Genomic DNA, 11,982 nt, shown 5'->3' on the forward strand with positions numbered 1-11,982 from the left:
CTGTTCAACATCATGATTAATGATGTTTTCAATACAATAGGCGACATTAGAATTAATAGAGCATTATATGCGGATGATGGAGCTTTGTGGGTAAAAGGGGCCTAATATTGATAATATTACAACCAAAATGCAACTGGCTATTAACAAGGTAGAAAAATGGGCATGTGAGTGGGGTTTTCATTTGTCTATAGAGAAGACTCAATTTATTTGTTTTCAAAAAAAAGAATAAATCCCACACTAGAACTTAAGTTATATAATCAATCATTAAAACAAGTTAACGTTATTAGGTACCTGGGAGTGTGGTTTGATGTCAAGTTAACATTTAAGGAACACATACAGAAAATAAATGAGAGGTGCAAAAAGGGGCATTAATGTTTTGAAATGTTTGTCAGGGTACAACTGGGGAGCCAGGGATGTCCCTTAAAAGAATTTATATTGCACTGATAAGATCAGTGTTAGACTATGGATGTATTGTGTATCGTTCAGCATCTAAGACATTGATTGGTGAAATCAATAGAATGCAGGCTAAAAGTCTGAGGATATGTTGTGGTGCATTTAGAACATCTTCAATACCAGCATTACAAATAGAAACAGGAGAAATGCCCTTAAGCCTTAGGCGTTATTAAGTTGAGTATGGCTTACTGGATTAATTTAAAGGAACATGATGTATCACACCCCACTAAGAAAGTTCTTAACGAAAGTGTTGGGAATATGGTAGATCCCAGATTTGTAGCTTTGGTTGGGATGGTAATAAAATAGCAAACCAACTGGAAATAGATGGTATCAATTGTAGTAAGACTGTGCCCCTGGTAGGAACTCCACCTTGGTTGTTTTGTTCTCCTATGGTAATTATGGAAACCAAAGAGATAGCTAAATCTGGAGGAGTGTATCAGAACGTAGAGAGCACTATCTAGGAAGTATGTATTATGATACAACACAGGTCTATACAGATGCATCTAAAGATTCAGAGGGTAAAACAGGTATTGCAGCATATATCCCTGATCACAAAATCTCTATTAAAAGAGAACATCAGACCATCTGTCCATATTTGCAGCTGAAATGACAGCTATTATTATTGCATTACAGTGGATAGAAGAAGCTAGGCCCCTAAAGCAGTTATTTGTTCTGATTCAATGTCATCTCTCACATCTATACAAAATGGAGAATCATCATGCCGACAGGATTTATTGAATGAAATTAATAATATCATATTTGCAATCAGTCAACAGGGAATATCAATCCAGTTTGTATGGGTACCTGCTCATAAAGGAGTTGGTGGTAATGAGGAAGCAGACAAGCTGGCAAAAGAGGCAACTAAGGAAGAGGAAGTTCAGTTAAACATTCCTCTCAGCAGATCAGAAGTTAAGGTAATCATCAAACACAAAGTTAACTTAATATGGCAAGCTGAATGGGATAAGGAGAAGAAAGGTAGACATTTATATAATATACAAAAGAATATCCTAAATAACAAACCTATGTACCCAAACAGACAAGAGGAGGTTTGGTTTACAAGGATGAGAATAGGCCATACTGGTTTGAATAATAGCTTACATGTTGTAAATAAACATCCAACTGGAAAATGTGAGTTTTGTGGAATGAGAGAGGATGTAGATCATGTTCTTTTAAAATGCTTAAGATTCTCCAGACAAAGAGAAAAAGCTAAAGAGGGAAGTGAACGCGAGCCAAGAAAGCCTTCTCTTTAGACACCTTATTAGGTGAGCCTAGATCAGGAAACATCACTAGTGCTGTCATCACATTTATCAAAGAAACACAATTAGCAAATAGGATTTAGTTGGTTGTTTTGTGTTTTTTTTTTTTATTTATTTATTTATTTATTTTTTATTATTTATTTTATTTTTTATTTTTATGATTTTCCTTGAAATAACATCCAATTGATTGCATCTCAGTCCAGTAGATGGCGGTAATACACTTTGCCTGTAAACTGCCATAAAACCTGACAGAAGAAGAAGACCTACTAAGACTGAAACTTTAACGATTTGTTCTATTTTGAACGATGTTGCTTGCTTGTCATCTGATAGAAAACTAGCTAAGTTAGGTAACGTTAGCATCAGGAGAGGCTGCAACATGTCCTTGACGCGTAGTCGCGATAAAGTTCACTCCCGTGCTTCATGACTACCAACTTGATGTCAAGTAGACCTAATTGGTATTTTATTGTCAAATAAACCTTTCATTCCTTCGTAATATGTATAGCACAATTTACAGTTGTTTGTAGCCAAGTTGCTTAGCTTACTTAGATAGAAACATCTGACATGAATGACAACGTTAATGTTACGTTACCGACGTGAAGACTGTGTTGATCACCGATGGTGTAACGTAAGGATTTTATTCATTGACTGCTGTTTTCATGAATACATGACTGAAGATTTGTTATAAATGTGTTTTAGTATGGTTTAGCTTTTAGGCTGTAAGGTTGGCTGCTACGATTATGAGGTTTTTGGGTGGCTAACTATGATGGGAGCTCATACACCCAAGCCTACTCGTCAACACATTATTTTCTAAGGGGGTGTTTTGTCTTTACGCAACTGCAGTAGCCTATGCACGGTGTGTATGTGTATGCATATGCTGTTTAGATGTTTTCTGTCATATCTCCTGACTCATGTTAATAAATCAATTTTTGCTTGGAAGCTGGTATGCTATGTATGGTTTAGCCAAGGCAATAACACTTACTGTAGTGAGCTCTGAGACTAATGTTACCTCTCCAAGCAATATTGGAGTCCTCCAGTGACAATAATACTTTTAGTGAAAAGAGTCATGGTTGGCGGTGATTAAGATTATGTGGAATTAATGTAAAATAAAACTAAACAACCTATTCACTATCAGACCTGTGATTTGTTATTTTAGATGGAGGGAGAGAAGTACGTGCAACTGGGGTGAAAGCAGCCGACTGCTGATGGCAAATATGACCCCAAGGACCACGATGGCATGGACATGGGACATGGATGGGTAGCTTCTGGATGAAGAAGAAGACAATGATGTGCTACAGGAGGAGATAATCTTCCATCATCCTCAGCTGGGTAAGCATGTTTGTGTGTGTGTGTGTGTGCGTCCATCTGGGCGCAAGCACATTTCTGGTTGTGATAAGAGTGTTGCTTATAACAATAATGAAAGGGATTATAGTGATAATAGTTTGGTTAGATTTGTAATTCAATTTCTATATTTCTTATCTGACAATTTCTTTATTTTGAGTTTGGTCAAAGCATACACTTTGCCTATCCTTCCAACACAGACAGAGACACCAACTCCAATAGCATTTACACCCCATCGTCTGCTAGGCTTAGATGGACACACACACGCATGCACACACACACACACACACACACACACACACACACACACAACCATGCCACAGCTGTGACAATGCACACACCACGGATCTGGTGTGAATGTGGCGTTAGTGTATCACCTTATGTGTGGGGCAAATGATATGGATAATTATATATTGTATCGAATTATATGCTGTATGGTTGTTAAATGTATTGAATTTCTTCTAACGTTTTAATTGTTTATATATATGTGTGTGAATGTTAGTATGAATTGATGTTTGCTTCATCATGTAAGATTTGTTGATCTTTGTTATACTGTTGTCTTGTCATTCTTGTAGTTCTAATAGTTACTGCATGTTTGTAAACATATGTTTGTTATTTACCTGAAGTTGTTGTTCCTGGTTATTTAATCACATTGTTTAAGACTTTTCTAAATAAAATGATTTATTTCCCCTTTAAGAAACCTAACACATGTGCCAGTGTCTCTATATTCTTGTTTTCATAGTAGAATGAAGCACACGGAGAAGCAGTTACAATCAGCTAGTCTGTCTTTCAGCCTTTATCTGTCCTCCCCACAATTGATTTAGCCTCTTCAGAGTACAGTAAGACATCCCATATTGAGCTTGTTTTGATGGTAAAACAGCTTATTTTTTTACATGACCATTATATCTGTATTTTTAGGTCAGATGCCAAACCGGGAAATGAAAACATTCTACTCTTTAAAAATTCTACTTGTTACTGTTATGAGTAAATTAATCATAACTTCTGAACCAAAGGTGATAAATTGATTCTGTTTTTTTTTCACTGAGGAGAACACAACACTGGCTATCCTTTGCACACTATATCTACAACAGACATTAGGTGAAAAGAAAGATTCATCTTGACAAATTGATATTTTCACGTTTTTTGATGTTGAATTTTGAAGGTTTTGTTTAAAAACAATGTGTGTTACCCTCAAACTTATTAACTATGATATGTACCATTTTAAAGGGCTAGTTCTCCTGATTACAATGGTGGGTATATCTTATCTCTGTCATGTAGCATGGCCACACAATAAGCCTTTTTGTCTCACAAGGGCATCAAGTATGAAAAACGGAATGTTTAGTGCAGGCTGCAAAGGTCTAATAAATTTATCATAACTTTTGAACAAAAGGTGACACATTGATTCTGTTTTTTATCACTGAGTAGAGGGACAAAATTGTGAATCTCCCATACACTCTATGTTTTCTCTATCTACAATAGAAATTGGGAGAAAAATTAGATTAATCTTGACAAACTGATATTTTTAAGTGTTTTTGGGGTTGAATTTTAAAGATATTTTTTAAAAATTATGTATGTTCTCCTCAAACTTATTAATTATATTTTATACCATTTGAAAGGGCTATTTCTCCTGATTAGAGTGGTGGGTATATTGTATCTTTGTCATGTAGCATAATCATACAATAAGCCTTTTTGTGCCATAAGGCCATCGAGTATGAAAAAATGGAATGTTCGGCACAGTCTGCAAAGGGTTAAATAAGAAATTATTGATAATGTCATAGTAATTGGCTTCTAATTGATTTAACTGGCTGGATGGTATTAATGTGACAACCTGATTTTTTATTTTTACTTTTTTTTGTGTGGATGAAACTCACCTTAAGTGTGGTAGTGATGGTGATAAATAACTTCAAAGGTTAAAATGCTATGTAGTTTAAATGTCTAGTCATCCATTTGTCTTTGAGTTATTGTTACTGATTCATAGTGGGCAATCTATTTCACCAACTGGCTGGGAAGTGCAACAGTTGTGGAGTCGGCATTCAAAGCCTTTTGCTGCAAAACAGTACATCTCCAAACTCAAAAAACAGTACACTAACAGTCAATAAAAGTGGACTGTCAGAGCAGCATAAAATACTAAAAAGCCATGCCGAGTGTCCTGTTCGCTCTTAAACTTTCCATCACATTTGGTGCCTCTGCCTAGCCACTTCGGAAATGTGTTAGAATTAGTTCTGTACTTTAAAGAACATTTCAATTGAATGAATGAGAAAGGATGAGAAATCAAATCAAATGAATAGAAAGACACAGATGATGAGATTTTGCACTCAACTGTAGCCTATTGGTGAGTTTGTTATAGCCTATTTACTTGCATTGTAGCCTATGCAACTATTCTATTAAACGCTGTGTGCTAGTCTATTAAACACTAGCTCAAAGGATGCTCTTTATTATATGGCAATTTTTGAAAAACTAGATGTACCGCATAGCGGTACAAAATCAACCCGATCTCACAAGCAATGCGTATACAGTCGTACGCAACACTAATACCGAATTGCGTATGAATTCATACGCAAAATCAGCTAGTGACACATGCGCAGTAGCCTACATATCCGCTCACTCAAGCAACATGGCCACGCACGGCCACCTGTCGAAATCATTTTTTTATTTCATAAATAAGTTTCGTTAAAATAAATAATGGTTTGGTGTAGGCTAATTAATGAAAATTCCGTTTGATAGCAGTACTTAAAATTTGATAATTAGGTAACCTTTTGGTCACGATGCTAAAGGTTTACGTTTGTAATACATAAAAAAAAAATCCGTTTTTTTTTGTTTAGACCCATGTTTTATTTTCTTTTTAAAATTGAGAGCCACTAATATATCCAGAATTTGTTTAGTTGGAGGACGATCAATATAAAGATTTTAAATAGCCTTTTTATAACATCATTAAATATCCCTTCGTATGCGAAAAGTCTAGCTACTTAAACTTTGAAAATGTGAAGTTCTTCCTGATGTCATTATTTTGCGACACTGCCAACTTGCTGCCCATATTGATAAAAGAAACCTCTCTGCTCGGTGTGTAAGTAGATGCAAAATATCTCGTTTATGGTTTGTTTACATGCATTACTTTGGAGGTTTGCCTGTTTATTCATACCTGCTCATGTTTTTTTTTTTTTTTGGTCGCTGCTTGTTGAATTCCTATTTTGAACATGAGCTCAATTATCATTATGCTAGCCATATAGAATCCACTTGCTAGTAAGCATTGTATCTATCTTGGTTAGCTAGGTAATAGAGGCAATCAATGGAAATATGTTTTCTTCATTGAAGAGTTGAATTCTTCAACTTCATTTGGAGGTCAAATGGCTAATATACCTAGTTAAACCTGACGTGATTGTAGGTAGTTGACTTAGCATTGTTGCTAGCAGTAGTCAAATCTAACATTAGTAAGATGACCTAGCCCCTTTTGTGAGTTTGTGCTCGCCAGAGTGAACTATTCAGTTCTGCCTTCTCACAAGGCTAGTATAGGCTACAGGCCATAGAGGGTGTTGACCTGTGGTCTTTACTACAATTTGAGTTTAACAACTTTTCTGTTTACAGCTCTGCATGGCTCTATATGCTATTTATCCATAAAATTCCTTGTCCATATATTTGATTGTCATTGTTCATTGTTATACATCTGTTCTGTTCTGTTCTGTTTCCTGGTCTTCGGTCTAACTGTTATGTACAATGTCTTTTTCCAAAACACCCCTCAATCAGTGTCAAAAGGGATTGTGGGCAAGACAAGTCAAGAGGAAGATGTGCGGGTTGAAACCAAGCCTCAACGAGATCAACGGATCTACTCTTCTTATTAGTGAATTCAAACTTCTTTCATTTACTTTTAGTAGACCTACCATCTCCTGCGGATGTGCTACCCTTCCTGAGGATTCTGTCATTCCACATCTACTGATTCCTCAAGATTAATTTTGGTAAGCACAGATTCTGTACTGTCTGTTCATTAAATGCACAGGGGGGTATTCTAAGTATGTGGTTTGGTGGCAGAGTTAATTTGAGCAGTGGTGCTTACAGCTTTACTCCCTTTGAAGGAGTGCCTGCCATGGAGGTGCGCTTTGATGAGGTAAACTCCACAGTTGTGGTCATGTCTGTATTAGAATGTGAAACAATATATGGGAGATGTTATTCTCAAGTATGTATTTGCATTGTGTGTGTGTGTGTGCAGGCTGTGCATGCGTAACCCTTTGTGAACACACAGTGGGACAGTGCTAGTCGGCTGCAGGAGCGGCTGCAGGGCCAGCTGAGCTCAATGGGGTTCACCATCAGGGAGCTGGTGGGCCTCTTGGTCCTTCACCCGGCCCATCATGCCGTTCTCCCGCTTGACCCAACCTGCTACAGCTGCTCCCTGCATCAGTTCAGCTCACAGCTCAATCATTATTCCGCTGAGCTACAGGTACATACACGTATGTACACACACACACACACACACACACACACACACACACACATATATACAAATACACGCACACATAAGTAGAGTATAAATAATTTAACACATTTCAGATTTGAAAAGTTTTTATAGAGAGACGGATTAACACACACAACACTAATCTTTTTTGTGCATTAAAATGTGTATGTGCTGTAGGCTCGTGGTCTGTCACTCCAGTGGGTCTTTAGTGCCAGAGGAGACTACAGCAGAGCTGACAAGTCCATCCAGAACAGCAACATTGATGATGAAAGAGTGACCTGCCTCCTCAACACTCGCATCATGAGGGTAACACACACACACACACACACACACACACACACACACACACACACACACACACACACAAATTAACACAAATTGCCAAATCATTATGGATACATGCCTGTATGTATGTGTTTATGTGTGTGTGTGTGTGTGTGTGTGTGTGTATGTGTGTGCATGGCATTTGTGTTAATGTCTGTGTGTGTGGGGGGGGGCGGCTCTGCATGGCTCTATATGCTATTTATCCATAAATTCCTTGTCCATAGATTTGACTGTCATTGTTCATTGTTATACATCTGTTCTGTTCTGTTTCCTGGTCTTCGGTCTAACTGTTATGTACAATGTCTTTTTCCAAAACACCCCTCAATCAGTGTCAAAAGGGATTGTGGGCAAGACAAGTCAAGAGGAAGACGTGCGGGTTGAAATCAAGCCTCAACGAGATCAACGGATCTACTCTTCTTATTAGTGAACTCAAACTTCTTTCATTTACTTTTAGTAGACCTACCATCTCCTGCGGGTGTGCTACCCTTCCTGAGGATTCTGTCATTCCACATCTACTGATTCCTCAAGATGAATTTTGGTAAGCACAGATTCTGTACTGTCTGTTCATGAAATGCACAGGGGGGTATTCTAAGTATGTGGTTTAGTGGCAGAGTTAATTTGAGCAGTGGTGCTTACAGCTTTACTCCCTTTGAAGGAGTGCCTGCTATGGAGGTGCGCTTTGATGAGGTAAACAAGTGTAAATGTATACTGCCCAAAAAATTAAGGGAACACTTACAGTTTTCCACAATTGTTAAAACACATTTTTTGAAACCTTCCACCCTTTTCTCTATTCTCAAATTACATTTACAGAATGTCTGACAGTTCTTGCAAAATAAAACACTCGCCTCAAAAGTTTTAGTTGTGCTCATATATTTGTGCAGTATATTTGCATTGTATTGTTGTCTGTGTGTGTGCAGGCTGTGCATGTGTAACCCTTTGTGAACACACAGTGGGACAGTGCTAGTCGGCTGCAGGAGCGGCTGCAGGGCCAGCTGAGCTCAATGGGGTGCACCATCGGGGAGCTGGTGGGCCTCTTGGTCCCATTATTCCGCTGAGCTACAGGTACATACACGTATGTACACATACAAATACATGCACACATAAGTAGAGTAAAAACACAACACTAATCTTTTTTGTGCATTAAAATGTGTATGTGCTGTAGGCTCATGGTCTGTCAGTCCAGTGGGTCTTTAGTGCCAGAGCAGACTACAGCAGAGCTGCCAAGTACATCCAGAACAGCAACATTGATGATGAAAGAGTGACCTGCCTCCTCAACACTCGCATCATGAGGGTAACACACACACACACACACACACACACACACACACACACACACACACACACATACATACAGGCATGTATCTATAATGATTTGCCAATTTGTGTTAGTGTGTGTGCTCGCACGGGCATGGCATTTGTGTTAATGTGTGTGTGTGTGTGTGTGTGTGTGTGTGGGTGTGTCAGTAAAACAAACTAATGAAGTAGGCTAATATGTAAGTTATCTCAGCCACTGATTTAAGGAACTGCAGTTAAGTAATGTTATAACCATGAACAGACATGTTATATAATGGATGTGAATGGGGCAAGTATGATGCATTTGGAGAATTTCAATTACCAGAACTATCATGCCAACAAGTAAAGGGATCTTTAGTTTGTGAAGGGTAGTGTTAAGTATAGGTGTATATATACTCTTTTGATCCCGTGAGGGAAATTTGGTCTCTGCATTTATCCCAATCTGTGAATTAGTGAAACACACTCAGCACACAGTGAACAAACAGTGAGGTGAAGCACACACTAATCCCGACGCAGTGAGCTGCCTGCTACAACAGGTGTGCTCGGGGAGAAGTGAGGGGTTAGGTGCCTTGCTCAAGGGCACTTCAGCGACTTCCTACTGGTCGGGGTTTGAACCGGCAACCCTCCGTCATCCCACCAATTGGCAAGTTCGAAGTGCTAACCAGTAGGCCACGGCTACATGTGTTAGGCTACATGTTCTTCATGTCATAGCCCTTATTTGCCCCTTTTTTAATGTACCTGACTTGCTCTGAGGCATGTGTTTATTTAAGATGCATGTAGTAGTGCTTCAGTGATGGTCTTATCATGGTCTGTGTGTTTTGCAATTTATTAATCTTAGTCCCTCTGTTTGCAGGCGGAGTGTTGTGAGGACTGCTGCCCTGAGAACACCGAGTGCATTCTGGAATATGGATTTGGCAGACGCCTTTGTCCAAAGCGACACATAAATACAAAACAACATAATATTTAAAATTGAACAGGTTCATTAATCTAACATTAATCATTTCAGTAACATTAATCCATAAACTAATCATGATTATTGCAGCTACTTAAAATAGTCTTGAATTTTGCAATTTAGCCATGTATACCACTGTGTTGGTGGTAATGTGAGCAGTGTTTTGAATGAACTGATCATAATCATTATTTCAGTAATTGTACAGCAATTCAGTTTATTGTACAGCATGCATCATTTTGTGTAATCCTATCTTTTATTGACAGAGCCCTCACAAATAAACTGATATAAAGAATAAACATAGATGGTGATGGTTACAAGGGTGCCTTCAGAAGGTAATTATCATTTCTATTTTGTACACCTGATTGACTTACCTTACTTATTTTTTTTAATGCTATGATTTTTATCTTAATCAACAATAACAAATTGTATGGCAATTGCGGTTTCATTTTCTATTAGGTGCCATCCAGCAGTCCCAGCCTGGAGCCAGAGGCTGCTATTGCAAATCCGATGGGGTATGATCTATGTTGGGCATCAGAAAGGTGGTGTAAGCAAGAGTTGCTACAGACAATGATACGATTAGGTATGATATCACACAGACATACTACTGTGCAGAAGTGTAAGGTCACTTTGAAATGTCCTCTTTATCAAACGAAAAACATCAGACATATCTTAAGTGTACCCCAAACTTTATATAATTTATAATATAGTGGTGTATATCTTGTACACATCTGCATTACTTCTAACTAGGTTTGAGAGGGATCCCGTGTGCGCAGTACTGCTCCTCTGCTTTGTGATGGTGGGACATGTCTAACCTACAGTATATTACATCCTTATGAGAACACCATAAGTTATATGGAATATAACTTAATATAACATAAATAACATCTACACACTACAAGTATTCCAGAAATATATTATTTAGGCCACCTACATGGATCTATACTTATACCGTAAATCTTCAAATTATTTATAGCCGGACCTCGGATAATAGCAGGTAGCGTGGTCGATTCAGACAAATAAAGGCTGGCCTCCAAATACGAGCCGGGGTAATAATTGCATACCAGTAGGGTTATCAGTCCACGGGCACTATAAGATTCTTTCAATTTAACTCAATGAAATAAAAGGGCTGTTCTTAATATTTAATGTGTTACAGTGTTACAGGCTAAAACAGATTTGTGCATGCATATCTAATAATTATGCGCATTCCTTTAGTCTGAGAATGTGCAGCAGTTTGTTGAGGTACCACCGGCGGCAGTAGAAGCAGCACCACCACAAACACCACATTACCCCGTCCCGTGCAGTAAGGACACTGGGGTACAGCAGGAGCATTAGTAGTAGTAGCAGCAGTGGCAGAAACCACACCAGCAGGAGCAGCACTAAGCAGCAACACCAGCACTACTAGCAGCAGTGGCAGATCATAAAGAAGGATCACAGTGATTACTACATGTCATTCCCTTTAATCTGTCAACATCTTTTGGAAAATTTAAAGCATCTTTTATTATAAAGCAATCTCACTTTTCTTTGTATGTTGATAAGCTAACTGTTTTTAATATTAATTGGTTCAATATCCAAATGTGACAGTTTTGTTCTACCATAAACAGAAGAGGACAATTGGAAACCGTTACTTAGTCCAACTATGTAAGTTACTTTTTCTGTTTGTTAATAAAGCCCAAGATTCCTCCTGTCTGAATTCCGTGTTCATTACAATAGAACAATAAATTTCAATTTGACATTTTTGTAAATCTCTTCTTGTTGACTGTACAATAGATGTATGTTGCCGGTTCAATCTCCGACCAGTAGGAAAAATGTGGGCGGGGAAGTGGTTTAGCACAGCTCTCTCCCATGCCCAAATCCACGGCTGAAGTGCCCTTAAAAGCAAGGCACCTAACCCCTCACTGCTCCCCGAGTGCTGTTGTAGCAAG

The 11,982-nt window shown here is 38.2% G+C and overlaps 1 protein-coding gene across 5 annotated transcripts; it reads left to right on the forward strand.

Moving 5' to 3' along the window:
- The first annotated feature begins 3,003 nt into the window (after positions 1 to 3,003).
- Positions 3,004 to 11,349, forward strand: LOC125300598 (transferrin receptor protein 2-like). Of its 5 annotated transcripts, XR_007194589.1 has the most exons (9): positions 6,065 to 6,111; positions 6,914 to 6,997; positions 7,249 to 7,476; positions 7,669 to 7,797; positions 8,270 to 8,353; positions 8,766 to 8,877; positions 8,978 to 9,106; positions 9,962 to 10,392; positions 10,517 to 11,349. XR_007194589.1 is itself a non-coding variant. In XM_048252639.1 (8 exons), the coding sequence occupies exons 3-6, from the start codon at positions 7,126 to 7,128 to the stop codon at positions 10,073 to 10,075; spliced, it is 459 nt and encodes a 152-aa protein (XP_048108596.1). In that variant the 5' UTR covers positions 6,065 to 6,111; positions 6,914 to 6,997; positions 7,115 to 7,125; the 3' UTR covers positions 10,076 to 10,392; positions 10,517 to 10,640; positions 11,273 to 11,340. The 5 variants fall into 5 exon arrangements, 4 of the variants coding, with proteins under 4 accessions (XP_048108595.1, XP_048108596.1, XP_048108594.1 ...); XM_048252639.1 differs by lacking the exons at positions 7,669 to 7,797; positions 8,270 to 8,353; positions 8,766 to 8,877 and adding an exon at positions 7,115 to 7,146 and having other exon boundaries at positions 7,282 to 7,476; positions 10,517 to 10,640; positions 11,273 to 11,340; XM_048252638.1 differs by lacking the exons at positions 6,065 to 6,111; positions 7,669 to 7,797; positions 8,270 to 8,353; positions 8,766 to 8,877 and adding exons at positions 3,004 to 3,035; positions 7,115 to 7,146 and having other exon boundaries at positions 7,282 to 7,476.
- Positions 11,350 to 11,982: the final 633 nt, after the last annotated feature.

The sequence above is a fragment of the Alosa alosa genome, chromosome 9 (assembly GCF_017589495.1).
Source record: "Alosa alosa isolate M-15738 ecotype Scorff River chromosome 9, AALO_Geno_1.1, whole genome shotgun sequence".
Taxonomy (NCBI): Eukaryota; Metazoa; Chordata; class Actinopteri; order Clupeiformes; family Clupeidae; genus Alosa; species Alosa alosa.